A 27,976-nucleotide genomic window follows, 5' to 3' on the forward strand; every position below is an offset into this window, starting at 1 on the left:
TTCTTAGCACCAGCCACTCTCCTCATGCAATGCCAATGCTACAATGTCCTGGCTAAAGGAGCATCAGGAAATCTACGTGAGTTATTTTGTAACCTCCTTCAGCGCCTAGGAGGATTTTTGGTTCAAAGGAAGGAAGGAGGAGAGAGGGAAAAACCCATTAAATTTACAAGCAGATTAAGGAAAAACACTCCACTGCCAATTTATTTTTAAAAAGGGTTGTGTGTTATTCTAAGGTTTGTCTGTATAATTGTACAACCGTTGAAAATTACATAAATTGTATTGATCTAATACTATTAACAGCCATTCAGAGAAAAACTCCCTTCCCTTCTGAAACCATTCAGCGCAGGAGGGAAATGTCCCAGGAAATACGCCAATCTGAGCTCTGGCCTCTAGCATGGCAGAAACAAACAGAAAGATAAGAGAACAAACTGGACTAAGATGTGATGTTTGCATGTGTCTGACTCGCAAGGGGAGGGGTGGCTCTGTCCTTGGCCGTGTTCTCCCAGAGGCAGTGCCTGCTTATCCCGGTGAAGCTGCCATCACTTCACTTGCTGCTCTCACCCCTGCACTTCGTCATTTTCGCCTGTTTTATGTGTCATGGAAGTCTTTCAGCAGGGTCCTCCGTCTCTGCTCTGCTATGTGCATCTGATTCTCTAAGTCCTGGTAGAACAGAAGGCAGAAATAGTTAGCGTGAGATCCCCAGAGATGAGTTAATTTTTTTGCTCAGGGATTCAAATAATCAGACAATCACCAACCTTCATACTTCACATATGCTCTGAATCACAAGACTGCAGACCTCATTCCTTTTAACATGGGCTCACTCTGCAGTTATCTGGCTCTTGCTTTATCTAAAAAGCTACACACTTCAGGAACCCATACTTAACCAGAGGTCTATTCTGGGCAGCTTCCTCCAAAGCTTTGTTGGTTCTGTTTCCAGCCCTGCTTCCTCTCCCAAGAAGCAGTGAGCGCTCCACTTCCACAACATCCACCAGCAAGAGGAAGAAAAGTGAGATTCTGGATCTAGTATGTCAGCACTCTCACTTAACCGCCTTAGCTCTCCCACAGAGGTGCTAAGCCTGATATTAACAAAATCTGGCCAGCAGGCTCAAGCAAGCTGAACACTCACCCCTCTGTCATAGCTGTCTGCTCGCTCCACCTTCCATGAGAGATTTTCAATTTCAGCCTCCAGCTGGGCCTGCTGGTATTCAAACTGCAAGCAGCAAAATTAGAGTTAGCATCAAGAAACTAGCTTAGTGGAACAGCTTCGTTCAACCTGCTACGCTTGAGGAGCAAACAAACGAGTTCTGCTGACAGCAGTGCAGGAAGAGCAGGTTTGTGCCTCCTCCCTATCCATCTTTAGCTACACATGCCTTGCAGGAGGTTCCTGGTGTGAATACTCCCCAATCTGCATCACTCAAAGTTAATCATATCAGTTCAGAAACACTCAAATCTGCTAGATATCTTAGATATCTGCTAACTCAGCTCACTTTGCCAATAAGCAGGTCAGGAAATGCTCTTGTGAGCAGCTCTGCAGGCACAATGGAGGGACTACTAACCACTGCTGGGAGCAGTAGCTTGTTCTACCAGCACAGTCAGACAGAAAATAAAATGTGGTCAAAGCCTGAAAGAATACACATGCTATGGGAAGAGATTGGAGAACAAGCTTTACTTGACTACTGAGTCAAAGAATCAACACATTCAATGAATTCAAGACTATTCTGGGACATATCCAGCCTGTAGAAAGTTCCAGCTTGCCAAGAACTTGCAGTGGGAATCAAAGGCAGAGCTACACACCGATTCCAGGCTGGAAAACCTATGCTCCAGCAGCAATTTGTGGGAAATACAGTCCACAGCCCTGTGATAGTCCCACCAAAGAACAACCTCACATTTTCCAGCTTCAAAATTTTTTGGATAAAGTGCTTATTAGTTAAAATGCAGTGTTGCCAAAGGAAAATACCAATTGAGCAGCAGATCAATTTGAAGCAAAGAAGAAAGGTGCAAAAGCACACAGTCTTGTCCTGCGCTTTCCTCAAACTCAGTACTTGTATTTCAGATGCACAAGCTCTGGAATTAAATGCGGATGCTTGGCTATTCATTCAGCCCAGCATGCTGCCAGCTAAACACCCCCAGACAAACAGTAAGTGAAAAAAGTGCAAAACACCTTACCAGTTTCTTCCTGGGACCAGACTCCATGTAGTAGGCATATGGATATGTGTACTGCAGAGTGTAACGACACTGTTGGGGTCCAGGGAAAAGAGAGAGAAAACAAGAAGAGTCTCAGATTCCAGGTGATTTTTGCCTAGTTCACAGCCTAGACTAGAGGTACAGTTTCACATACCCATAACCCCCAAGTTCCCTTCCTCTCACTATGCACTGTGAAATTAGCATTCATGCGCATGGATTCTCTTCTCTGCTAAACAAGCCACAGCTACCCACCTTTGCAAGTAGCTTTGCAGCATTTTGTAGGTATTGCCAGTCTATCCACGTTCCCAAGTTGTTCATAACTCTTTCCTGAATTTTCTCCTGGATTCGTTGGTATGTCTGTGCCTCCAGCTGCAAACTTTTATTGTGATTCTCCCACTGCAAAGGGTGGGGAGAAGGGAAAAGAAAAAATGGTATGAGACCAGAATACTTTGCTATAAAAGCATAAGCTCTAGCAAGCGGAAACTGAAGTGGGGCAGGAGTCCAGCAAGGCAAGACATGCTGTGGGAAAGAACAACAAGACAGCAGCTCCAATAGCAAGGAGTGGAAGCTGTATAGAACAGACTGACAGCAGGAAAGAGCAAGAGGCAAACCCAGCTCCTCAGAGTAGGAATGCTCTCTGCACAAAGACTATGTGTACAACAAGATAGATAGTAATGGTGATTCCTCTACTTAAACAATTTCTATAGAAAGGGCAAGAGTTGAAACTAACACTTAAATGCGGTTGCAGTGAACTCCAACATCCACATGCACACTGTGAACATGACCACGTCCCAAAGCCTGTTTGGTCTAGTGAGCCATGAATGAACTCGTTTATTTTAACACAGGAGTTGGCTCATAGAATGAAAAAGAATAAATTCATTTTAATGGGGAAACAAGTGCACTGACAGGCAGCAGCACTGTACCTCTATCACATTCTCCTGCAGAGATGCTGTTCTAGAAATACACTGTATGTCCAGGTGCTTTGAAACATCTGTGTGCATACAGATTATGTAATCACACTTTTTAAAAGTTGCACCCAGCACTCTGGGTCCTTTAGGAAAATTTTGCTATAGCCAAAGGAATTTGAACATAACAGTTTGTTTATTCTTTGTCTCAGTGAAAATATGCTGCAAGTAACAAAAGTTCTGCAGTCCTGAAAGGAAATGATTGGAGTAATATTAATCTACTGCAGGCACTCAGCCTGCAGGAAAACAGTATAGTGGCACACAGGTAATACCAATTTTCTCTAGCATGAGGAAACACAAGAGTATACACAAGTATAATTTGCTTTAGGGATGACACTACTGGTTTGAACAGGACCCACAGGGCAGGACACAGAGTAAGAAAGAACGGGGCCTGAAAATTCAGCACAGATTCTCTTTGGGCAGTTTCTTGCATGGAGATTGCTGGCAGTGACCTTTGCACCAGGCAGGGAGCATTAAAAAGCTACAGCAGCTCTGGCCAAAGAGATGTCTCCTACCCTCTCAAAATAGAACAAGTACTTCTTAAGGGCCTCCCTGGCCTGTGCTTGCTGACTCTGGTTTACAATATCAGGATTCTCTTTGTACCGACTGCATTCGTAGTACTCGCTGCCGTGAGTCTTCCAGTCTCCCAGACACATCCAGCAGAAGTCTGCAGAAAACAGTGAAATTCCACTATGATGCACAGAATAAAAAAAACATAAGGCTGAGAAAGAAAAGATTCAGGAGACATAGCTCATCTGTTCTCATTATTTCTGCTAAGCCAAGAAACATACATTTTGTATCATCTTGCAAAACAGAACACAACAGTGAGCCAAAAATACCAGCCTGTCTGGAAGATTTTCGTTGTACAGCCTCCTGTGCAACTACACAAAGTAAACCTTGAAGCGCTGTATTCTGTACATCAAGACCAATGCACAGAACTTGTGCTATGCACAGGCTGTCACTCCAGGTTAAAGAAGAGGCAGGCTGTTGTCTTATTTGTGAATTGCATCCACCCCATTCTGGCATACGGCACCATGAGAATCTCTGGTTGAATAAAATATGAACAATCAAATACAAGAGTGAATTAATTCATGCAAATAAAATCTGCCTTCAGCTCTCTCCAAGAGAAAACTACCTGCATGACTTCAGATATCAGTGGTCAATGACACTTGAAGTTAGGAGCCACTGAACTGGGAAGAAAGTGGAAGAAAGAGAACAATAGCAAAACCCACATAACAGTTTCCTGGTTTCAGAGCGAGGCTGTGAGTGTTTTGCTGGAAAGGAAAAAAGATGGAGATTAAGTTGCTAAAATAATAATCACTTTGTGTTGCTCATTTTAAGGGACTGAAATTGGCATTTCCAGAGTTCACCAGCCTTCTTGAATGCTAGTCACCATGGTACCTTGGCACTTGCTTGCTCACTCTTGTCACAGAGCTCCATCAAATCACATCCAGTGCTGCTGAGGACCCCAAAGCAAAGGAAATGAGAGAGGACAGCAGTCTTTAATCATCATCCAAATAAGGTTCTGATAATATAATATTTCCTAGCAGCACACTTAATATAGAGGGCCTGAACACAAACTATTTTGCTCCAAGGCAACAGGGATTATTTCTGCCATGAAAAGATCTACAAAAGAACAGGCTGTTGTTTTGGAGGAGCACACAATGGTCCACAGACATCTGGCTGCTCAATGCACAGAGGTGGACTAAGCAGTCCAATAGAGAATGTTATGCAGAACAATTCACAGCTCCTGCAGTTTCATCTGGGTTGGGTCTCATTATTTCCATCGGAGACCAGAAGGACCTAAGCTGATCTGAGAAGATAGCCAGTATCTTCAACTGATAATCAGTAGATTTACAGGGAAAGCATTTCATGTTCTCCTCTGGGATGTTTTCCACTCTTGGTATTACGGCAGAGACAGAGATTTTCCTATACAATGGATGTCAGGGAGAAGGAGTTAAACTAGCACTGAATCAGAAGCTAATCAAAATTACAGCCAGTGAGGGGGGAAAAAAGGCTATCACAAGTCTGTAATTTAGTGCCTTGTCCACATTTTATGAGGGGAAAAATATTGCAGTCAGCGTTCACAATTCATCTTCATTACACACAAAAAGAGAACATCTCTGAAACACAGTGCTGGGAAAACTGTTTCCAAATTCTACTTACCATGCTTGCATTTCGAGCATTGCTGAAAGAGAAGACAGGAGGCACTGGTTAGTGGAAAGTGGAAAAAAATTCTGCTTAGAGAAAGAAAGATCTGGTGTGTTCAGGGAACTGCTCACCATGTGATTGCAGCCTCCATTCTTTTCAATACAGATATTGCACTTCGGACACTGGGGAAACATAAGCATTTGTTAGACTCAACTTAGTCTCCAGCAGACCTTCTGAGAATGACAATGTTTGCATGACAATTCTAGCTGTGTTCTTTATTTTATTTTTGTATGCATGTATGAAAAGATCTAGAAAGGAGGCAGAAAGCCAGGGATTACACAGCAGCACCAGACTGCTTGCTCAAGAAAACAGGTTTGCTGCTGTTACACCTCGTAAAACTAAAAATCTCACCGTGTTACCAATTAGCAGTTGATGAGGCACAGAGACATAAATGAGATCACATTTGACAGTAGCTTCCACAGCTATTTAAACTACAAGATAACTAGCTCTGTATCCTGACACTATCAGATGACAACAAGCAGAGGAGAATCGGTAGGACCACAGTGAGAGCTGCACGCTTATTTGCTGCAGCAGGGGTTCTCTGATACTCTTGAGTGTTGAGTTCAGAGCATTGTTTTGATTGCACAAGTACAAAGAAAGAAGTGAGTTTTGTTGCTTCTTACAAATTTCAACAACAGGTAAAATGCATGCTGAATATAAAAGAGCCTTATATTTCCAAAGATGCATAGCAGAAAGACTGCCATCACATGCTAACACCTCTCTAAAGAAAAAATGGTATTTAGGATCTCTAGACGAAGTACTCACTTTCCTAGCACAACTGAAGCTGGTGCCTAATGAGCACTGTCACTATTATTACCGTTTATAATAAAAACAAATGCCAGTCAACTAAGAACTGACACAAAATCCTCCAAAAGACATTAAAAACCCCAGTCTGAAAACAGCTAATCTAAAAGAAATACATCTGTGACCTTTAAAGATATTTCCAAGATAGAGTACACAGTATGTAAGTTTCTCTTTCTCAGGTTTAAATCTACCAGAAGTACTTCAGAATACAATTTATCCATTTCATCCACCCCCTTTTGTTGTTATTGCCAAATCAGGACCTTATCTCCCTCACCTTCCCCCACACAGGCGTTGAGACTAGAGCACCACTAGAGTTCACTAACTGCATTTACTACACCCTCTCCCCCCATTTGAAATACACCTTCGCTGTGTATTCCAAGCAGTCACAATTCTGCCTTTTGCCCGTGGGAGGGCAGCACAGCTGGCTTCCAAAGACATTCACACAAGACCTGGAATAGGAACCAAGACCACCATCCTGTCCTTACTGCAGGAGGTCAGCTGGACCGTCTGCATTCCCAGTGCATTCGGTTTGTAGTAACACAGTCCCCAGAGAGCCGTGAGAATTTAGAGCCTGTGAAAATGCTACATATATGAAGAATTGTAGGATTCCCAGGTAGGACTAGAGGACGTGAAAAGACATGCCAGTACTTGTTCTTACATCTTTAGTGTGAGCACTGATGTAGTTGGCTGTTTCGGAGTCATCTGCACATTTGGTGAGCCATTTCCGGATGGTAGCACAGTCTGTGGGTGCGTGGTACATCTGCCGACACTTAAAGCTTAACAGGAGACAAAAAAAAGGCATGACATATCCATTTCCACAGAAATGACTCAAGAATTGAAGTATTCCTGATGACCAAAGTCTGGGAAGCAGAGCAAGGGGAAGGGATGCCAGTGTATTCACAGTGTATTAGCAGAATGTGAAAATAAAGGCTGAGGGCTGCATAGTGAGAGCTCTAATAAACCACCACTCTGATGTGCAGAAACCAGCATCAGGATGAATGAAGAGGTCTTCTCTGACATAAACGTGACCAAGGACGCTTCAAAGCCAACAGGGAACATTAATGTTCCTATTTAGTAAAAAAATTATTCTCACTCTAGCCTCAAAACACACCAGATACTCCGGTAATCAAATCCTTGTAAAAAGCCTAAAACCACCAGACCAGCAGATAACTTACAGATCTCTACATCCATTACCAGAATCTCTATCATTCACTCTGGCCTTACCCGAATTTGTAACCTAGCCAACAAAGGACAAAAGATTTTTAACTCCTTCATTACTCAAGATCAGTGTTGCCTGACTGTCATAACACCCAGCTCCCAAGGAGTTTTGGGAGCAAGGGGAAGGCTGACCACCTGCAGAAGTCAGACACTACGTGTCCAGTTACTCAAGTTAACTCAGGTTACAAACAACTTTAGCAAAGCATTTGAGATGCTTTCACACACTGAACCTACTGGCAAGCAAACGGAGTAGCTCTGAGGACAGCAATTTCCCCGTGATCTTTAACCTTTTCTGTTTCTTACCAGAAGACCTCATTGCAACGATTGCACTGCACTCGCCGGGCTTTTGGCTCCTGTACCTGTATGACCATAGGGCAATCTGCACCAGGACACAGCTGCAGCTGGTAATGGCTCTGTGAACACAACAATGTGGTAAAATCAGCAAAGGGTGCAGAAGAGCATTTATCTGTTCAAGTCTAATTACTCCTATCCATAAAAACACACAAGACAAGTGTGTTTTCTTACTGGAAAAGATATTGAAAACTGTTACCAGATCTTGCCTAACAGAGCAGCCGAACCTTTCCCACATTAGGAAAGGTGATGTTAGCCACTTGTCACAACAGGGAGTTCAAATGGAGGACTACAGACCAAGTAAGCACAGCAACACATGTGGCTGTGAGCACACGAAGCTACTGAACACTTTAACTCTATTTGAGCTCTTTCCCCGTGCTTATTTTATAACCTAAATTGTACTCAGCTGCTTTTTTGTGGTGGCTGTTTCCTTCTACATATTGAAGAGAGGTGACACTATTCTTTCATACTGTTCCCATTTCTTTGAGCTCTCAGTCACCAGAATACTTTCTACAAATTTAATCTTATATGTCTGCTTTAATTTCAATAAATCTCTAATGAAATGTTATTAAGCAAACCAATCCAGTTGGGCTTCACTGCAGTATGAGACTTATTTGCCAGAACCTAAAATATCTACATAAAAGTAAGGAGGAGACCAAAACTGAGATGGAAGCTTGAGATTCTCAGTTGAAACATTCTGAGAATTCTACTTCAGGAAAAGAGTCCAGCACCAGCCAACAAGTTCCTGGGTGACCTTAGAGAAGAATTTACTTTGGCAACCTGCTAGAGCATTTCGCCAGTGAGGCCGCCCTACAGAAGCGGCCACATCATGCTTATGAAGGACGACTGCACTGTAGTCACTGCATCTCTAATCAGAGATGCAAGACACTTCAAACAAGATTTCTGCAAGTCATTGGTGAATTGATCCAGGGTATTTTAACTGTGAAAAAGACAGTACCTCCACATAGTCCCTGAAGAGGTAGCGCCTGTATTTGTCTTTCAGCTCTTCACTAGGCAGCAATGGAAAAACAAAGTCTTCTGGTGTCCGAAGTAGGCAGTCCTGAGCCATGCAGGAGACCCCTGAGAAAAGAAGGCAACATTTCAGCACAGTGCAACGTGTACTAAATAGCAGAGACACAGAGATAGCATTCAACACAGTTTCCTAGGTGCCATCTGTTGTTGTAGCAAGAGGGACACAACTGTGAAACAGATCAATTGAATGCATCAGGGCCGTTGAAAAGCTGAAGCCCAACTGTCTTCACTGAAAGATGATAGGGCACAAATGTATTCAGGAGCAGTAAGTGTTTCAACCAGGATTCAACTGCATGTTACTGTCATATCAGCAAGAATAACAGGCCAGGAGAAGCCCAAACCAAGCCCAGCAACTACTGGCTTCTGCTCAACACAAACGGAACAGGTGTTTGTATCCACAAGAACTTCCAGGGCAACAAAACAACGCATCACAGAGATGCAATCTCAAAATACAGCAGATTTCTGACTTCTCATTTGCTCTTGAGATCAGAAGGGGGAGAAGAGCAGCAAATGGATCTGTAGAATTGCAGGTTTTGTTAGGCAGGAGTAGGGCTTTCCAGGCGGTATGCCAACACCAACGAGGGATTCGGGTAAAACAGCTTGTTAAAGAGAAATTTATCACAAATATCCATTCCATGCTCCATTTTCTCATTACTGAGAAACAATTCAGACCGCTGCCTGCAGAGCAACCAAGATGTCAAACACAGATCCACTGCCAAATCCGCCTTGAACTTACCAACTCCAACACCATCCTTGACAAGCACTGTACAATGCTGCTCCCAGCAGCTGCGACAGAACTGGTGCTGACAAGCCAGAGAAAGCAAGTTCTCCTTCCGGACAAACTGCATGCACACAGCGCAGTGATGGGAGGAATGTACCATTGCCTGGGAGAGACAAACCAGCATCACAGTGAAATCAACTGCAGCTCTGAGTATCTCACCTCATCCACAGATACCTGCAGCACTTTCCTTGTGACAGCAGTCTCGGATGAGCTCCAAGCCAGAACAGGCTCCTAAGTGACCGGCGTGCTGCCCTGCCCCCACTATCAGCCCTTCTCATGAACCTCATCAAGCTCACGGAGCACAGCGGATGAACAGCCGCTGAATAGCTCCTGTCTTTCATCTAGTGCTACCCAAAGTTCACCTTTGTTTTTCTAGCTCTATCATCTTCTTTGTTTGAAAAATGAGTAAATACATCACTGTGTACGTCCTTTTTGTTCAGTTCTTCCCTGAATTTACTGGGATTTGTTGTTAGCTGGGTTGGACTCAATAGCTGTTCCACAGGCCTGGGAGAGCAGCTCTAGCTGGAAGCAGGCTTAGCAGTGTCTTTTTACTTGATTGTAATTTTGGGTATCATATTGGACACACAAACGAAGGTATTGCATGCCAAATGGTTATAAAGAGAAAAGACTGTTTATGGACCATCAGAAAGTTCAGGGACTTTCTTGCATCACTTCTGCCTATACTACATTTGGCAGAATAGCTTCATCTCTTAAGCTGTGAGGGTTTGCTTCAAGTCAGACACAATTCTGGTACTCTTTCACTGGGAAGCTGTCTGGTCTCCCTGTGGGTAGTGCAGAACTAACCCCCAGAAAACAGATAGAGCCTCTCACACATTTTGGTTCACCCTTGGGACCTGAAAGACCGTCTAGCACAGCATTACCAAAAGTGAGGTTCTACAATGCTGTTAGCAGGAGCTTGGGCTCCTATTTCCCCTTTCACAGAGAAGTCACCTAATCACTTTTCATCTACTTAAACGTGTGTTACTCTTTGAGAAGCTAGTGAGACAGCAGTGAGCTTCCATGAGTAGCTCTCTGTGCCAGGGATGCAGCAGCATCAGCACCCACCCAGCCACATGACCAGTAGAGCTTGTTTTGTAGCATGACCACATGAAAAAGAAATAGAGCGACTTTGTTCTAAGCAGACCAAAACAAGATTCATTAAGTTGGCAATCGTGTTGATGGCCAGATCAACTGCTCAACTTGAATAGCAAGCACACTACCTCAAAACTTTGGAAGCTGTCTCTCTGAGCTTACCATGATAGTTTCTCTCTACAAGGCCAGACGCTCTATAGTATGAGCATACACAAAGAACTCCCCAGAAATATCAGTATTTTGCATTAGGAGCTGAACCACAGAGCAACTTGCCATAGCACATACAAATAGATCACTGTGTACTGCATATCAAACCAAGTTTGCCAAACTTAAATTAACCTCTGAACTGTAACTTCATTCCTCCAAAAATGAAATCACCATTGCAATGAAGGGTACTTAAATGACAAATTATTCAGACAAATCTCAAAATACACGTACTCCTTTTAGGTATGTCAAATAACAAAGATTTTTTTCTGGACTCTAGACAGATAATTTGAGTCCACGAAGCTTACTGCTGCCAGCTGCATTAGTGTTTGACTCTATGTCAGCTACAAGTCAGCTCAGATGCCAAAGCAGGCTTTCAGGTCCTTAAAAATCCCTCTTTCCCACAGCCTAAACTGCGTTTCTCAGATGTAACATTTTATCACTCAAAATGCAACACATTGCAATGTGTTCCTGGAGTACTGGACCACACTCTGGGAACGACTTCTGTAAACAAGTAACAGAGCATTTCTATTTAAAGGAGAAAAAAAAGTATCCAAGGACCCCACAGCCCCAGCTGCAAAAGGCAAGCATTTGTTTCAAGTATTGCTACGGCTGGCCCAAGCCAGAACACCACTGGGAGATTGGCTTAAGCATTGCTAGGCAGAGCAGCACCCTTTAAAAAGTCAACCCCGAGCAGATTTAGGGTGTAGGACCTTGAGTTTGCAAAGAGTGAACATGGGACAGGCCCATCAGTAATGCAGGCCTCCAATGAGGTGGGTCAGAGGTTTCTCTGCCAAGGGGAACAGACCCAAACAGTGAGCATACTTACATGTTTGGATGAGGTGGGCTGAACTCGTGCTTCTACTAGCAATTGGGCAGCATTTGACTTGTGCCTGAAAAGACAATTAAACAAATGATCAAATCCACTTCTGAATATATTTTGCATTGTTCCATCACCATGATAACATGCTCTGCTGAGGCTCCTGCCTGTCTCCTATTCCTCTGCAAAATCAAGCTATCCTGTGTAGGTCTTGCTTTGGCTCCAGTCTGCTATATAGCTAAATATTTACTTTATGACAGATTATCACCTTTTAGGTATATGAAGCTGTCTGTCAGCAGCCTTAGAGGTAAACACATCTTGCTGTTAGTGATTGCTATCATAGAGCAATCTCCAGTAAAAAAAAACCACCAGTGAATTCAAGGATACAAAACTGCACTGGGGGTATGATCAGGCTGTAATTTGATAATGCTGCTTCATACCAAGACAGAAGTTTGAGGACCAGATCAACAGGAGAACAACTTGCAAAGTCACTGTTGCAGAATTAAGCCCTTCCCTGTGCTTTCTCCTGACTAAATCCTGTTAGTCAACCTGCACAATCACCCTGACTGCTGTGCAGGAATCTCACCCTCCACACTCCCCAGAGAAAAGCTCTCACAGGATGCACAGCAACAGACAAGTCAGTTACCAGAGATGCTGCAACAGTACCCATACATGAGGTGCATTTCCCATATGTTCTCTGTATGAAGTTGGTGGCTAATGGGGCCAAAAATGGCACAGCAGAATGAGTCAGCCTGATGTGCTCTCTATTTTCAGACAATGCTCAGCTCTGAGCCAGTACTTTCAGGAGGGGCTGCCAGACAGCAGTGCCTCCTGACACACTTCCCATGTATATCTGGGCAGAGTCTGAACTCTCCTTTTGAAATCAGCTGGAGGACTTCACTGCAGTGTGATGCTGCCCAAGCAACAGAGGGGCTGCACTCAGCAGTTCTCTCACAGCATCTGCTCTTGCTCTCCAAACGCTATTCAGCTTGGAAAAAAACATCACTTATGTTCAGAAGGAACAAAAACCTCAAAGCAAATGTATTAATAAATTGTACATTCAGCGCTGCTTTATGATTTACAGATCATATGTTCAAAACAGACCATATGTTATCTCTATGCATTATAAATAAATATAGCAGCACTCTCGGTCCTGTTGTTTAAGCTCAGCATATCAGCGCAGTTTCCAGCATGTCAATAATTCCTTGGACTGAAAGACATTTGCTGACACTGCCATCTCCTTATTCACAAATTCTTTGCAGGCAGCACAGCCTCAGCAAACAGCATTCCTCCTCTGCTCCCTGACATGCCGTGCATCCTGCTTTCAGGTTCAAAGGCACTTGTCAAAATACACTACAGGACACCCTAAGCATTCTTGCAGAGAGAGGGAAAAGCATGAAGCACAGAATAAATAAGGTTACTTACCTTTCCAAAATCTCTGAGATTTGCCAGTGGAAACTAACTAACACAAGCTTTGCAACAGCATGCGATACCTAGGAGAAAAAAACAAAAAGTGAAGCATATTTTGAGGACAAACTTTTGCTTAAGGCCACAATTTTCTTGTAAGACTAATAAATTGTGCAGACAGCAAAACAGTAATACTCAATTCCCATTAAATTACTAGACATAATTTTTACAGCCAGTGTGTCTGTGGTGTACAAGTTGGAATGAAGCACAGATGTACCTAAAGTAACTCACACACTTAGCCACAGCAGCACCAGAAGAAAGGAAACAAGGAAAGGCAGGATGAACTGAACAGCTGCCCTGGTTGCAGCCACCCCTCGCTAGGACCAGGCCAGCTGGGCTCAGGTTCTCGCTCCGCACAGCGCAGCTGACACCGCTCACAGGGCTGGGGAAGCAGCAGCAAGCTGCAAGCACGCATGTGCTGTGATAGCGATGGGTAGGGGAAAAAGTTCTCTCTCTCTCCACAGTCTTTCCCAGCTGCAGGAAGAGATTATTTTAATTTTCATTTTTGACAAGCTGTCAGTCCCAATCACCAGCTGAGAAGCCATAAGCCATCTCGAATCCCACTTCAGGTGAATCATGGAATCTGACACGTTGGTAACACAGCCACAAATGATCCTGCACAGCCCCGGAAGGAAGACACTCCTATAAAACAGGCTCTGCTCACTACTGCAACATATCCATTACCCTTTTAAAAGCAGCCCTTCGAAGAGATGCAGCACAACACAACTGACCTATTGCTGCCATCAGATATGGCCCCGACCCTGCACTGCCATCTGTCAATGTCAGAAGGTTGGAGGGGGAGCGTCCTGAGGAGGCAGCTGGGTGCTGCTGTGAGGAGAGTGGGGCAGCTAGGCACCTTTCTGCAGCCAGCAGGCTAGCTCTGCTCAATGGAAAGCATCAGCAACATGGTCTCTACAAGACAGGCTTCCTGCAAATGCAAACCACATGCTAAGAATCACTCCCTAATAGTAACTAAATTATTTCCCAGTAGCAGTAAGAAAACCACCCTGACAAAAGCAAACAAACAAACAAGAGCACCAGACTTAAATGGGAAGTTCATCTGTAACACATGAAAATGAGTTCTTCAGTTGCATTTTCACAGCCTGAGGTGCATCATCACAGCTCCATGAACAAGGGGCAGAGCTGTCTGTTCCCAGAAGACGTGGTAATTAACAAGTTCTTCTGAGAATGAGAAATTATAAATACAGACACTAGCATTCACTCCTTACATCTAACAAACTAGCCTAACAGTGAAATGGTTTTGAATCAAATTGCTTAGCAAGACACAGAATTAATGTTCTAGAAGGATGCCAGGTTAACAGATCCAGAGGCAGTCTATCTCTGAAGAAACCTGAAATCAAGAGCAAGGATTCTGCAAAGCTATTTCTTTTTGTTCTAGAACATGTTTCAGAGAAATCCTATCACAAAGAAATTCCCTTTTGGCCCTGCCTGTGAACCCAACTCCTCCCAGCAGCCAAAGTCCACTCCCCAGCCATGCATCCATTTGTTCATGGTAGCAGACAAAGAATAAAGCTCCTGTGACCATTCCGAATTTGCACTGCCTACAAGCCCTGATGGGACCAGCTGTAATGCTCATTTTATTGCTTGTGTCATAAAAGCACTCAAGAGTAAAAGTCATGTTTGTGATGTGAGTCCAGTTTCACAAAAGCCCCAACACACAGGATTTTGGTACTTTCCCTCTGAAGCACACAATGTCTTGCAAACAGTAAGTCCCAGAGCCAGTCTGTTCGGCATGGAAGGATTTGTTCTTACACACTACAGAGGGAACAGGAACAGGTAACATAAGAGGCTGGGCTCTGCCTGTTGATTACAGCAGGTGGAGTCTCACCACAAGACAGCCCACGTCCTGCTCACCAACAAGGCTGGTAATTCAGGCTGCAGATGTGGAAACCACTGGGGGCCAATACTACTGGAGATACTGAAGAAAACAAGCATAAGACAAGTAGGTTTTCAACAGCAAAGCATTTTCTGGACACTCAGAAATTTTATACAATGAAAGACCTCAAACTTATGAAATATTTCAGAAAGAGCTGTGATCCCCTATTAGCAGCTGGGTGGCACAAGAGTTTTACATTATCCAAGAACAGTAATGCCTCATCTCAGGCACAAAACAAACTGAAAAAGTTATCTTTGAAAAACTCCACTTTGTTTACACTTCTCTCTTTTCAGAAGACACAAAGAAGCTGTGGGATGGCCCACTCAATGTGCTGCTGGCAGCAGGCCATCACAGAAAAGCACTTCTGTGGACCACGGTGTAGAAAGCAATGCATTCGAGATGCTGCACTTCTATTTTAGTCGGTGATAGCAAAACTGTGCCAACACTTCTACTTAAGTACTCTAGAACATTTTGAAATCAGACAACAATAATCATGCTGCTGTTATTTAGAATCATGTAATCATATAATCTTTTACATTTGCAAAGATCTTCAGGATCACCAAGCCCCATCACTGCCCCACACCCCCTAGTGCCACATCCACACAACTATCAAGCACCTCCTGCCATGAGGACTCCACCACATCCCCAGGCAGCACGTCCCAATGCTTGACCACAATCTCCACAAAGAGAAATTATCCTCCCATCATTCAGCATTCCCCCATTTTCTCACTATTACAGATAGCAAGCTGATCACAGATCAGCTCAGACAAAAGCTGAACTTGGAGAAAATTCAAGACCAGGCTTCTTTCTCTGCATCCAGGGTGGGCAGAAATTTGAAACTGAGACTGGCTGGGACCAGTTTCACTTTCCAAGAGGAACACAGTCATTTCACAAGCCTCTTGCATCAGCTTAACTCTGTCATCCTAGTGACAGAGGATTGCAGGTTGTCAGAAATGGGCCAAACGTGACCAATGCTCATGTTTAGTGCTGCAATGGAAAAGCAGCACAGTGTTAATAATGATAGCAAGAGTGCCAAGAGGAAACCGCTCTGCCTTAAGAGGAAATCTTCCAGAGTTATAAAAGAAGAATTTGCCTTGTGCTGGATAAAATTAGATTCTGAAGGTAGGACAAAGAAGAAACATCATCACATTAAACACGTCCATTTGTTTTTTTTGAAGTAGAGAATAGTGATTTGTCTGTCTCAAGGATAACCTCCTGGGGTCTCACTCTCCAAGATAAGCAAAATTCACACTTCAGAAGTATGAGAAACAGCACAGCACTCTTGGACAAGACAACATCAAAAGGATTTGCAAAGGAGCTCTGCAGGTACCTTGCTGGGACTGGAAAGCACAAAGACAACTACGCCTCAGCTTGCTTCCCTGATAAGCTATGTTATTTGAAGAGCTGAAGTTTCATCTCTCTACAGAAGAAAAGCTTTTCAAACACGCCACTTTGACAGTCACTCATTCAGACAGAAATGTTTCCTAAACGCTAAAAAAAACACCATCTTTTGTAGAGCTTATATTCTGCAGAAATCGCTCATGCATATTGATGTAGCATGCATATCTTAGGAGCTCATTTCAATTTTCTCTAAGGAACGGCCCGTTTTTTTTAATTTTTTTTTTTTTTTGGAGGTCTGTTTCAATCCACACTTCTGCAGAGATCTGGTATCAGGAACTTTAAAACAAAAAAAATCCTCACATGATTCTCATAGAGTCGTGTCAGAACGAGTTGGTGTACGAAGAGCTGCTGGAGCTGACACCCCCTGGCTTTGCATCAAGCTGACAGTTCATGTTAAACCAGGGCTGCACTGAAATGCCTGGCCATGACGAACACTACCTTGGCATAAAGAAATTTCTATTTCTCATGTTTCCCCTTGCCAAAGGTTTTTATACAAATACAGCTAAGCAAATAGGATTAATCTCGAGAGGCTTTTCTTCTAATCCAGAAATAGTTTTCCGTTAGGTCTACAAGAAAAGGAAGAAATTATGAAAATATTGGTTTGTGTGTCAGAACTTCTAAAAGCACACCCGAGTCCACAGAAAAGCGAGAACAGAGCAAGAGCTTCTGAAATTGTTGCTTTTGGTGAGCAGTGATGGGAAAAATAGAGGAAACTCAACTGAGCAGACAGGGAGGAGAACAGTAACACCTCAGAAAGAAACTGTACTTTGAATGGAATATTGTGGAGGAAAAAAAATACCTTCACACTTAATGATACTGAAGCAAAAAAAGTGACCCACAAAATGGAAAAAGTACTATTTGATACTCATTCCTTGTGTGGAAAGGAGATCTGACTCCCTTCATGCTGAGCTGGAAAAAACTGTTTTTATTGGAGGATCTCTCAGAAAATTGCAGAACTATTAGGAATCAAGAAGAAACAAAAAGGGCCAACCAAAGAGCTTTCTTTTAGAGCACATTTTCATCCTTGCTTTATCTAATGCTCTTTTAAGCAGGCTTCCAACACGCAATCCTGGTAGGAAAGTCCCACGGCTGCAGGGCTTGGGCTGCCACAGCCACCAGCTGCTGTAAGCACTCGTCGTGTTCAAAGGCTTGTAGCAAAGTCCCTTCTAACCGTCACAGGTTTCTGGCATTAGAAGCTGCTTTCAAAACAGAACTCGAATTAGTACACAGGAAAAAAGACAAAGTCACAACAAAACAATCGTATACCCTGCCCAAAGATTTGTGTGTTCAGTCATGGTCAAAAAACAAGAGAAAAAGTCATTTCTCTTTAAATGTCACTCACAGCATTGCTTAGAATTTGTCTGACACTTCAGTCCCTCTGCTGACTGCTGATGGCAGGCTGCACTGGTGGAAGAGATGCAATTTGGAGATCCTGGCAGCACGGTACCACAGGGAGGCCGTGATGCACAGCAACACACCAGCCCTGCTTACTGCAGGCCTGAGTCTGCACCATCACTCACCCTCAGGCATACAGAGGCATTGTGCTGTGACCACTGGAGTCACGTTTAGGAGGCAGAGAGCAGTTTTGGAAAAGAGAAATACCACCAGTGTTACTGCATAAGGTTCATGACGCTGTCGGTGCACGACGTACTGAAGAGAGGAGATCTCAGGTTAAACTCCAAGTCCTGCTCCACAGTAACACATGGCTCTAATCCATCTGTTCTCCTATGGAGGACAGCGAGAATTTCAGCTGCCAGCAAATGGGATCAGTAGGACTCAGCGAGGAAATCTCTACATACGTATTTCTCAAGCTGTTAGGCTATTCTTCCTGAGGAGATTCAGAAGTAAATTAAAGAAAAGATTTAAGCAAGACAGCATGCCAGAAGGCATTATTACAAAATAGCTACGAGATTTCTTTGAAAGATTTAGAGTGAAGGAAATGTAGCAAGAAAGCTGTAGGACAGCCCACGCGGTTCAGACTGACACGAGACTCCCAGCTGCTCTTTCCAGGCAAAGCCCCAGTGATGCACCACACCATGCACCACCTCAGCCCTTCTCTGGGGGCTTTCCAACAAAATACAGGAGGAGTGGAAAATCCTTTCTGGCCACACAGAGATCACACAAGCAATAAATAACCTGAATCCATACGAGCTTGAGCAGTGGCTGAGGGTATGGCCCTGGGGCAGCTAACTCAAGCTGTAATGTGCTGGTGTGCACGGACACAGCAGCACACACATGGTGAGAACACGGAGGGGTAACTGGAGTAAGCCTGGTTGGCCTCCAAGTAACACAGCCCTCTATGGACTAATCCTAGCTTCCAAGGGCACTTCTTTTCTTTTGCTATAAGACAAAGAAGAGGAACATCTGCTTTGTGAAACTGTTTCACGGTACATAAACTGGCTCATTTCTGCTGTGCCATCTATAATAGCCACAGCACACAGATTTGGCAATGAACCGAGCTGCTTTGTGCCACTCCCTGCAATCACGTTGTCCAGCTGAATGATTGCAACATGAAGTAGTTACTGTAAGGTTGTTTGGACATACTTAGTGACTCTACCTCCCACCAGGATCAGACTCACTAGCAGCTGTGTGGAGCTTTCCTGCTCCCTGCAGCGCCATGCAGGCTGTAAGACACTCTTTACGTGTGAATCACAATGAAACATGAGGGCTATAATCACCCTCCATGTTTTCAGCTCATTTTTCCAATCAAGTTGAGAATTTTAGCACATCTAAGCAACAGGGAACAAAACTAATTTCTCTCCTCAAAGGACTGCACAAAGTTGTGACAGCTCCAGGCCCTCAGCCCTCCTTATCTTGCCAACCAGAAGGAAACTTACTGTGCTTTTAGAAAAACTGCTTGGGAGTAAAAACAAAGTACACACTGAGGACAGTTACCAACATCTTCACATCCTCTTGATGTTTACTACATGATCAAAACATGGGCATTGTGAAACTGACAGCTAATAACACAGCTTTTGTACAGCAGAACTTCCAGGATCTTTCTGAGAACAGAAAGCAGTACAGAAGACAGAAACACTTCTCAGCCACGTGTTCCTCAGGGTTAACACCCCACAGAACACTCTCTCAAATATCAAAACACAGAATATAGTACGGGCAGAAACCCAGCTAATCTAGGCCTTACCAGTACTCAGACAGCACGTTATCATTGCCACACACCACCCCACGGCTTTGGTGGAGAAGTCACATTTGCCCGTCTGGATCTACCACTGATAATATTTAAATATTAACCAACTTTTCTATTTGTATATATTAATATTTATCAATTTTGGTCAACCCCACATCTCCTTAGGGCTTAAGGGCGTTAACCAAAGGTGTATGTTCTGCTCCTACGAGCATACATTTGAATATCTCAGCTTTAATACATCTCATGTACTTAGGCAGGGCTTAGTCTCTAGCGATTGCCATTTTTCATTGCCTATTAAGTGCCATTAAGCCATTATGGTGTCAAAACGACAACCCCACAACATCGCAGGCTGTCAGCTGAGCACCCTGCACAGCACACACAGCTCTGGTTCGCACCGTGACACGGGGAGGCAGAAATTACTCATCTGGCATCTTGCTCTTCGCAGACTTTTCGCAATCACATCACACAGGCGTGCGGAGAGCGCCAGCTCCTCTGGGTAGAGCTGCTCGTACCGGCTGCCAGTCTGCGCGCACATGACTCTGGCTCTGCTAAAGATGGTATTTGAGAGGGATGGCTGCCAGCATTCACCAAGCAGCTCCACAAACTAACTGCTCGGTGTCAGCACAATCTGAGTGCGTGGAAGAGTTTGAAAGGACTGTGTTTTTATGAGCAAATGCTAGTTTGGTTGTATTAAAAAAGTACAGCGTCAATAAGGTGAGCAAGAACACGTGGAAAGGCAAGTTTAATGCTGAAAGATCAGCAGTGATAACGCAGATTAGTAGATCCAGTGCTGTGTCATGACATGGAATACTTTTTTCTATCTGTCAGTTTTATTCTTTAGAGGACAGGGTTCAGACAAATGCCTCACAAGTGTTTATTTTGAGAATCAAGGGAAATAAACGTTTTGCTGCCTGATAAATATGAACAGATTACCCACATTAATTAACTGAAAATGTTAAGTTCCTCAGTTTTACAATTCCTTCACTTTTAATGGAAAGACAACATCAGTATCAACTGCCTGTAAAACAACACTACTCGCTTTCAGTCTGCAAAGTTCTCTTAGCCTTGTGACTGACAACCAGCTTCTCAAAGCTCCTGAAGTAACATTTCTTTCATAGACTGTAATACCACTGTGTTACCTGGTGGTTTCAATGACCACTGTGAAGAAGCTGGTAGAAAAAAAAACAAAACAAACAACAACAGAAAGATTCATTTCATCACCAAAACAGAAAAACTACCACCAGTTATTTGGAACATCACAGAAATTCCAGGCTTGTACAAAGACTCTCAGCAGCACCAGGGGGTGTCACTCACCAACAAAAACAATATGACATCATCACACACTTATCTGCTTGCCAGTGATGGTGTCAGCTTTGTTTGTACAACAGTTGAGTACCGTATCATTCGTGTGCATCTTGTGCCACTCTAGAACCCATTATCACTTCATGTGGATGCGACAGAGTGTCCTGAAAACAAGATCACTACTATCCAATGTTACGTTTTATTTTTTGAAAGATCCTGGATTTTATAAATACACCTACTTCCTAAAAAGGACTGCTACGATTCCTTTGCTGGTCTGCAGGCAGTAGATGCTGCTCTGCTTTCAAACGCACTGTCCTTAACAGGAGCTGATGGTTGGATTAACTGACCTTGTGGGGAACTGATGCAGGCCTTCCTGCTTTCATTCACAGGCTTTTGGTCAGAGAACCAGTTTTGGATAATATTACTTGGAGATTTCTTCAAGCATGGCTCAGCAAATACTCTATTCTAATTTACTCAGGTTATTAATTGAATTCCCCACAACAGATCTGATTCAACAGCACTCCCCGAAGAGAAAACATTTTCTCTCCTTTCCTCAGAAAGCAAGGATCTGCTGATAGCTCTCCCTAAAACAAACCTAAGAAGAAATTTTTAAACATATGCTGAGTATTCCCAACTGACCTGCCAATGCTGGGGTTAGCTTCATTAGCAGCAAGAACAAGTTCTGCTGTAACACACAAGCAGTGAAAAAAGAGTAGTCCAGAAGGCTTCCAAGGAAAAACACCCTTTAGCTCTATGCTTTAAGAAAACGAGTTGACAGAGCCAACTTATAACTGCTGAACAAAGGAATTAAAAAAAAATAAACCTGAGTTTAATGAGCAGAGTAAATGAAATACTTCTCAGATAGTTATTAGCTAATAACAGCAGAGATTGCACGTGTGAGGGTGTAAAGCTCTGAATACCTGGTTTTGGTCTTAGAGCGTAGACAAAATGCCATGGAAGAAACACACAAGTCCCTCCAGTTTAAGCTTCAGAGCATGAATCATCTAATGGCAGTGTATAGCAGAACATTCAAGCACGGCTCTGAGCTCATTCGTGGTATTCATTTGTTCCTTTGCTTTAGGGAATTGTATTAGTCTAAACGTTTCTTGGGATAACAAGTTGCCCAAATTCCATGAAACAAATTGCCTTTAATACTGTTCCTCCAGAAAAGTCTTAAATTTACCTTTTTCTTTCCCCGTCAGGGCTGAGCACTCTGTCATAAGTATAAGCTAATGCTGAAAAGCAGTACGTAAGCACTAGACACAGTGTACAACCCTGGAAACATAAGGAGGCAAAATCATCACAGTAAAGTACGGTGCTCCAGAAGAACAATCACAAATACACAAAAAAACCCCAATTATTATGATTGGTATTATGAATGATTGCATTCAAAAAGAAAAAAAGTTTTTATTGCTCAAGAAAATTAGAGGAAAAAAGTTAATACAGTTCTGACAAGAAAATAAAAAATCAGCCCCTATTTATGCTTTGCCATTAAGAAAATGATTACAAATAGGTCCCATTCCATCCAATTTCCTTAGCCTCTATCCTTGCTAATGTAACCCAAATTCTTCCCCCTCCTGCTTATTTAAGGAAAGTAACAAAATCACAGGTTTCCCTAGGAAAGAGGGGGGAAGGAAGAAACGGTTGCTCAAGTATTGTAAGAAAGGATGTCAGGAAACCAGAAGCACACACTACCCATGCACAGCACATTTCCAAGTTGAGGAGCGTGCAATTCTTGCACCACCACTGCCAGAAAACGGTGTGAACGTGGCACTTGTAGAGCTAAAGTAGCTTACAACATCAGTTTTCCAGGTTCCCACTCAGATTTAATTTTATCTTCTCACGCAGAAACCAAAATGCATAGCACTTCATTTTTAAGGAAATATACAGGCATACTCTTGATGTAAAATGAATCTAAAATGGGCCCAGAAGAGACAGGTTTGGGACCAGAATCTATCTAGCAGGTTAGTATTATCTGGTAAACTACAGTCTTTACTGTTGTAACAGAAATGACACCTTCAGAATCCTTGGGGGAGGGAAAAGAAAAAAAAAAAAAGAAAAAAAAAAAGACTTTAACTTCAAAAGCCTGATTGTACTAAGTATTGCTTTTGTTAACTTAATTCACAAGAACAAGATGGCAGGCATCGTCCTTCTGAAGGGTGCTTCACCTGAAGGCAAACAGTAAGGAGGAGAAAAGCATTTCTAAATCATTACTTAATTGCTGGGAACCAAGAGCAACTGGCAGCTGGCTGAGAAGTACTGACCAGCTACTCTCATCTGCTCTTTTATTTTGCCTCCCAACCTGCAGGGAACAGCCAGCATTCAGAATCTGAAATGCACATTCTGAAGAAACCAGTCAAGAATTTGACAGCTAAGGAAGAGTAAAACATCTCACTTTATAGACAGACTAAAGGCTTTAGTCTTCAGGCCTCATGTTTACACTATTTCTGTAAGAATCTGGTGTGCAATTAAGAATCAAGATCTCTCTGATCAACGTAGGTTCAGATCTAATTTATGGAAATCAAAACTCATCCCACGTGGTTTTCATGTGCTGTTGTTACCTCTGTCCTGCTTTCAGGAGCTGCTCCAGAGAACAATCACTCCTAGACCTGCTACAAGGTCAGCACATCACTCATTTCAGCCAAGTGCCACCATCTTGCAGCTTAGGAAACTCAGCTTTCCCCTGAGCAGCGCTGGGACCAAAGCACCCTGACAAGGCAGAAAGGGAACTGCCTCCTATTACTGGTGAACACTAGAGTCATCACTTGCACAAAGAGATACAACACACAGTATGAGAGATTTTCAGGCCCAAGCATCAGTATGCAGCAACTGCAAACCTTTGAGTCAGTTTTGAACAAGCGATCTGCAGTAACATCCACCAAGCTCCCCAAAACAGTAACATAGCCACAGCTTTTATTCCAAACTGTGTGTTTGGCATTTGCCTTTTCAATCCCAGACTTACTTTGCCACTGTGTGAATGTGGAAGCCTTTCCTCACCTTTAACGTGGCAGCCAAGCTGGCCATGTGTTCATTCAGAGTGCTCTCCGACTCCTTGTAAGTCAGGCAGGTGAACTGATATTCCTCTGGATCAAAGGCATCTGCTCCCTGCTGCTCCACGTCGTTAGCTACCCCATCATAATAATCCTCAATATCCCCCGGATCCTCATCCTCTTCCTCCTCCTCGCAATTAGGGTCATAATCCTCTTCATTGCTGTCAGAGCCCTGGCTGTTCATGTCCACGGACATCTTAATGCCCTGCCAAACTGCAGACCAGGAAAGCAATTGCAGCGTCTTGTTCTCCTCCACACTTTATCGTTCTTTTGATTTCATCTGAGCTCTGTCTCCTAAGGAGGGAAAAACAATTTTTTTCTTTTGCCTAAGAAATGGTAAGAGGCCACGTCAACATCATACAGGTGACCCAACAGACAGGAAAAGAGCAACCCAAGACCAAAGATGGTGCTGCACAGGTCCCTGGTTTGGATCTGCTGCAACAACTCACGCACTTGCAAGGCCAGGGCTGCTCTGACAGGCGATGTCTAAGACTCAGAGAGGCGTTTACTACATGGCTGCATCACCATCCATGAGGGTCCCAGGATTTCATCATTTGGAAAGGGGCTCCATAACCTTCATCACATATCTTTTCAGAAATGCATCTCGATTTACAACATTATCTTTTTAGGAACAACCTGCAGCAATGCAGGAAAACATCATCTGCATTTTCTCAACAGAAAAAACCAAACCTCTTAGCTATGATCACTGGAGCGAGGAAGGCAACCTGTGCAACCTGTGGTGCCCTGTACAAGTCCATATTGCTTCAGAAACATGGAATTCAGTGGGACTTTGGAAAACACAACAGGCAAATATACTTATCTTATGCACCCAATTTAACAGTCTCCAATACCATCTCAAAGAAACAGTGAAATTAGTTAATCCCCTTAACGAGGTTTTGCTTGCCGTGATGCGCCTTGGGCCTTACATCTGAGCGGGGGAGTAAAATAAGTGCTCTCACCTTGTTACCTTACACATGTACTTACACGTCACCTTCTGAATATAAAAACTGATATGCTCAAGTGGTGGCAGCTACTGCTCGAGAGGAATAGGAGCAACCAAGCTCATTGTTACAGTGCTCACCAGTACTGGAAAATTCACACATTCGACTTCACTTATCTGAACTCCACCAGCAGAAGATTTGTAACTAAAACAGCAAGAATGGAGTTCTGAGAGTGTCAGCAGGTAGAGCACTTATCAGCCTTAGATTGTGGTCATCTCACATTTAGTCACAAATTTCCACTTTACCAATTGATTTAATTTCTATAGAGAATATATTAAATAAATAAAGACAATTAAAACACAATGCTACAATTTTTTATGTACAAAAATTCACATATGAAAGTTGTGTTTTCTACAGGCAGCATATCTTCAGTTTCTTTTATATATATATGTACATGGCATTTCACATCATTACGTTGTTAACTCCGATCCTTGCACACATACACCCACAGTTTCACAATTTGTAGCTGCCAGGGAAACCATAATGAAGCTCTGACACTCCTGACTTTAGAGCACAGGAAATCTCTGCCATCAGTTTCCACTACCTTCCCTCAACTCATTTGTTTTCTGGTTGCACTACACTGAGCAAGCAGCACAAATACACCATGAAGAGATGTGATGTACCTTCCAGCTGAGAAGCTGCAGCGACTTCAGCAGACAGAAACCTCCTCCACTGAGTGAGGCTGAAAGCCAGGAGCTAATTATATTATCCCAAGAATTCTGGTTTCTAATTCCTTTGCCTCTTGATTTCTGAGCTCACAACAGAACATACAGATAATTTATATCATTGCCTCCTGCAGAAGTCCAAAGGAGCCAAAGCACCGTGTCTCCATGTTGGAAGGCTCCAGATGTGAAATCTGATTTTGCAGACACAAGGCAAACTGGTACTGTCCCTCTGTCCATCCTGCTAGGATTCACAGCTCAGCTCTGGGTTTAACCTGCATCAACACAGACCTCTTGCATAAAAGATGCAATGGATCTTTGCTGTTAAATCCAACGTTAAAGGAGTTACTCACGTGAGAACCTAAAGCCACTCTACGGAGGTAACAGTAGCTAAACGTGTGACAGTTCTGCTCAGCAAGCCTCAAAGCATCACAAAGTCCAAGCTTGTTTCTCCAGTCAGAAAAGTTAGACTTGATCAGATCATCCCACACTTCACAGACAGAAGAAAACCACCACATTTAAACCACAGCCCTCAGTATACAGCAATACATCTCAGAGCAACAAGGTGCCCTGGCAAGACAAGGGGCACGCAAGCACCTGAGCAGTTACACACCAGCCCCAATGGAGGCACAAGCAGAGTCCTTTCTCTGTGCCACATTTACTTGAACAAACGGAGGAACTGTTTGCATGGGCAAATCAGACACGTCATGCAGAAAACAGCCTGCAGGCTGGACGTCTTTTGTGTGCCCTGTCACAACATTCTGGGAAAGAGTTCACTTCCAACATAACTTACTGACAGATGGATGTGTGTGAATGACAGAAGACGACTAAAGCTTCTGAGGAGAAAACAAAGGAAAGAAAACAAGCAGCGTAACTCGCCCCACTCAGCCTAATGCCCTCAGATCCAAACATAAGCTCTCTGAATACAAACTAAGACAAGACACAGCTAATACTGATAGCACTAGTTGAAGACAGTAAAAACGATAAACTCAAAAGAGAGGGTCAAAAGAACAAAGAGAATTTGGAGTAATTTAATTAATATCATAATCGTGAAGATCAGGTTATAAAATTTTAAACGGTATTTGGGTTACTTTTCTATGCAGAACATGAGGTCTTAATGTCACCTCCATCCAAATCACTCCTCACCCTCTTTAACACCGATGTAATCACCCAACCTCCCCTTGCCTTGCTCCAGGGGCACCCACAGCCCCAGCTCAGCACCGATCAGCCCCCACAGGATGCCCCATGTTGAGCTCTGATTTGAAACGTGCTTCTTCTTTAGCAAGATCTCTAGAAATAAACACTTTCGGCTGTGCTACCAGCAGTCTCTAACCTCTCCACTAATGGGCAGTGAATTACCACATCCCACTGTGCATCTCACCTCACTGAATCACTCTTCTCTGATTTACACCCTTATATCCACCCTTACAGGATTCCTCTAACAAGTCCTTTGGAAGATGCTTCTTTTTCCACAGCTATTTCACAAGATCCACATATTTCTGCGGATATTTCTTCTCTCATTTCCTCAATAATCATTCTGAAGCAAAGAGCTACCCTGGCCTGCCTCCCGCACCACCTCTCTGTGTAACTTCACCTTCTTTCTTCCGAACTCCAGCACAGCCCCAGCTGCCGTTTCGATGTTAATCACATCCCTGTCTGTGTCACCCCAGCCCGTAATCCCGGGATCATCTTCAGCCGCTTCCTCGCACACACGGCGGGCACAGCTCTCTGCTTCCTTCCCCGCCGAGATTTCCGACGGGATTTTTTCATCCCAAGAGTGAGAAAGCAGGACGGCAGCCCACAGTTTCCTTGTACAGCAGACAGCAGGGATCCGCAGCCACACCGCATCCCTGGGAATCCGCCTGCCCCCCAAACGCCCCAGGCTTTGTTCGTTCCCCCATGCCGGCCCTAACGCGAGGGCTTTCCTCCTTCCCGGCCTACTATCCCTCGTACCAAGTTACCTCACGCGTGCCCACACGAGCCTGCCTCCCTCCCCCCGCTCGCAGCGCCCTATGAGGGAGCAGAGCGCAGTTTAAGCCTCCCCAGCCCCTCGCCGCGGGTGCAGGAACGGCCCCGCACGCCGCCGTCGGGACGTCGCGGCCACCCCACCGTCACCCCCGGCCCGGGGCAGCGCCGAGGCGACAGCGGCCCTCCGCCCAGCTCGGTCCCGCCCGGCAGCGGCAGCCGCTCCCCGCTCACCACCCCCCGCCGGTCCCGCGGGCCGGGCGGCACGCTGCGGGCGCTCCGCTCCCCACGGCTCGGCGGCCCCGCACTTACCGGCGGCGCGGCGGACGGGGGAGGCAGGGAGCGGCACCCCGGGCTCCTCCTGCCGGGCCGCCGCCACCTGCGCGCCGGAAGCTCCGACCTCCACTCTCCGTCACTTCCGCCG

At 44.0% G+C, this 27,976-nt stretch overlaps 1 protein-coding gene across 3 annotated transcripts; it reads right to left on the reverse strand.

Annotated features, from left to right (window-relative positions):
• Positions 1 to 174: 174 nt before the first annotated feature.
• ARIH2 (ariadne RBR E3 ubiquitin protein ligase 2) lies at positions 175 to 27,934 on the reverse strand. 3 transcript variants are annotated; one of them, XM_042880996.1, is made up of 15 exons: positions 27,865 to 27,934; positions 23,872 to 24,218; positions 13,088 to 13,155; positions 11,672 to 11,735; positions 9,502 to 9,649; positions 8,692 to 8,813; positions 7,686 to 7,795; positions 6,823 to 6,940; positions 5,432 to 5,482; positions 5,316 to 5,337; positions 3,665 to 3,816; positions 2,437 to 2,580; positions 2,167 to 2,235; positions 1,127 to 1,210; positions 175 to 660 (listed from the first exon to the last, which is right to left on the reverse strand). In XM_042880996.1, the coding sequence occupies exons 2-15, from the start codon at positions 24,118 to 24,120 to the stop codon at positions 589 to 591; spliced, it is 1,473 nt and encodes a 490-aa protein (XP_042736930.1). In that variant the 5' UTR covers positions 24,121 to 24,218; positions 27,865 to 27,934; the 3' UTR covers positions 175 to 588. The 3 variants fall into 3 exon arrangements, with proteins under 3 accessions (XP_042736930.1, XP_042736931.1, XP_042736932.1); XM_042880997.1 differs by lacking the exon at positions 27,865 to 27,934 and adding an exon at positions 24,378 to 24,467; XM_042880998.1 differs by lacking the exon at positions 23,872 to 24,218 and having other exon boundaries at positions 27,865 to 27,914.
• Between the last annotated feature and the right edge of the window lie 42 nt (positions 27,935 to 27,976).

This window comes from Lagopus leucura, unplaced genomic scaffold (assembly GCF_019238085.1).
Source record: "Lagopus leucura isolate 7727_CA_CO unplaced genomic scaffold, USGS_WTPT01 Super-Scaffold_100028, whole genome shotgun sequence".
NCBI classification, from domain to species: Eukaryota; Metazoa; Chordata; class Aves; order Galliformes; family Phasianidae; genus Lagopus; species Lagopus leucura.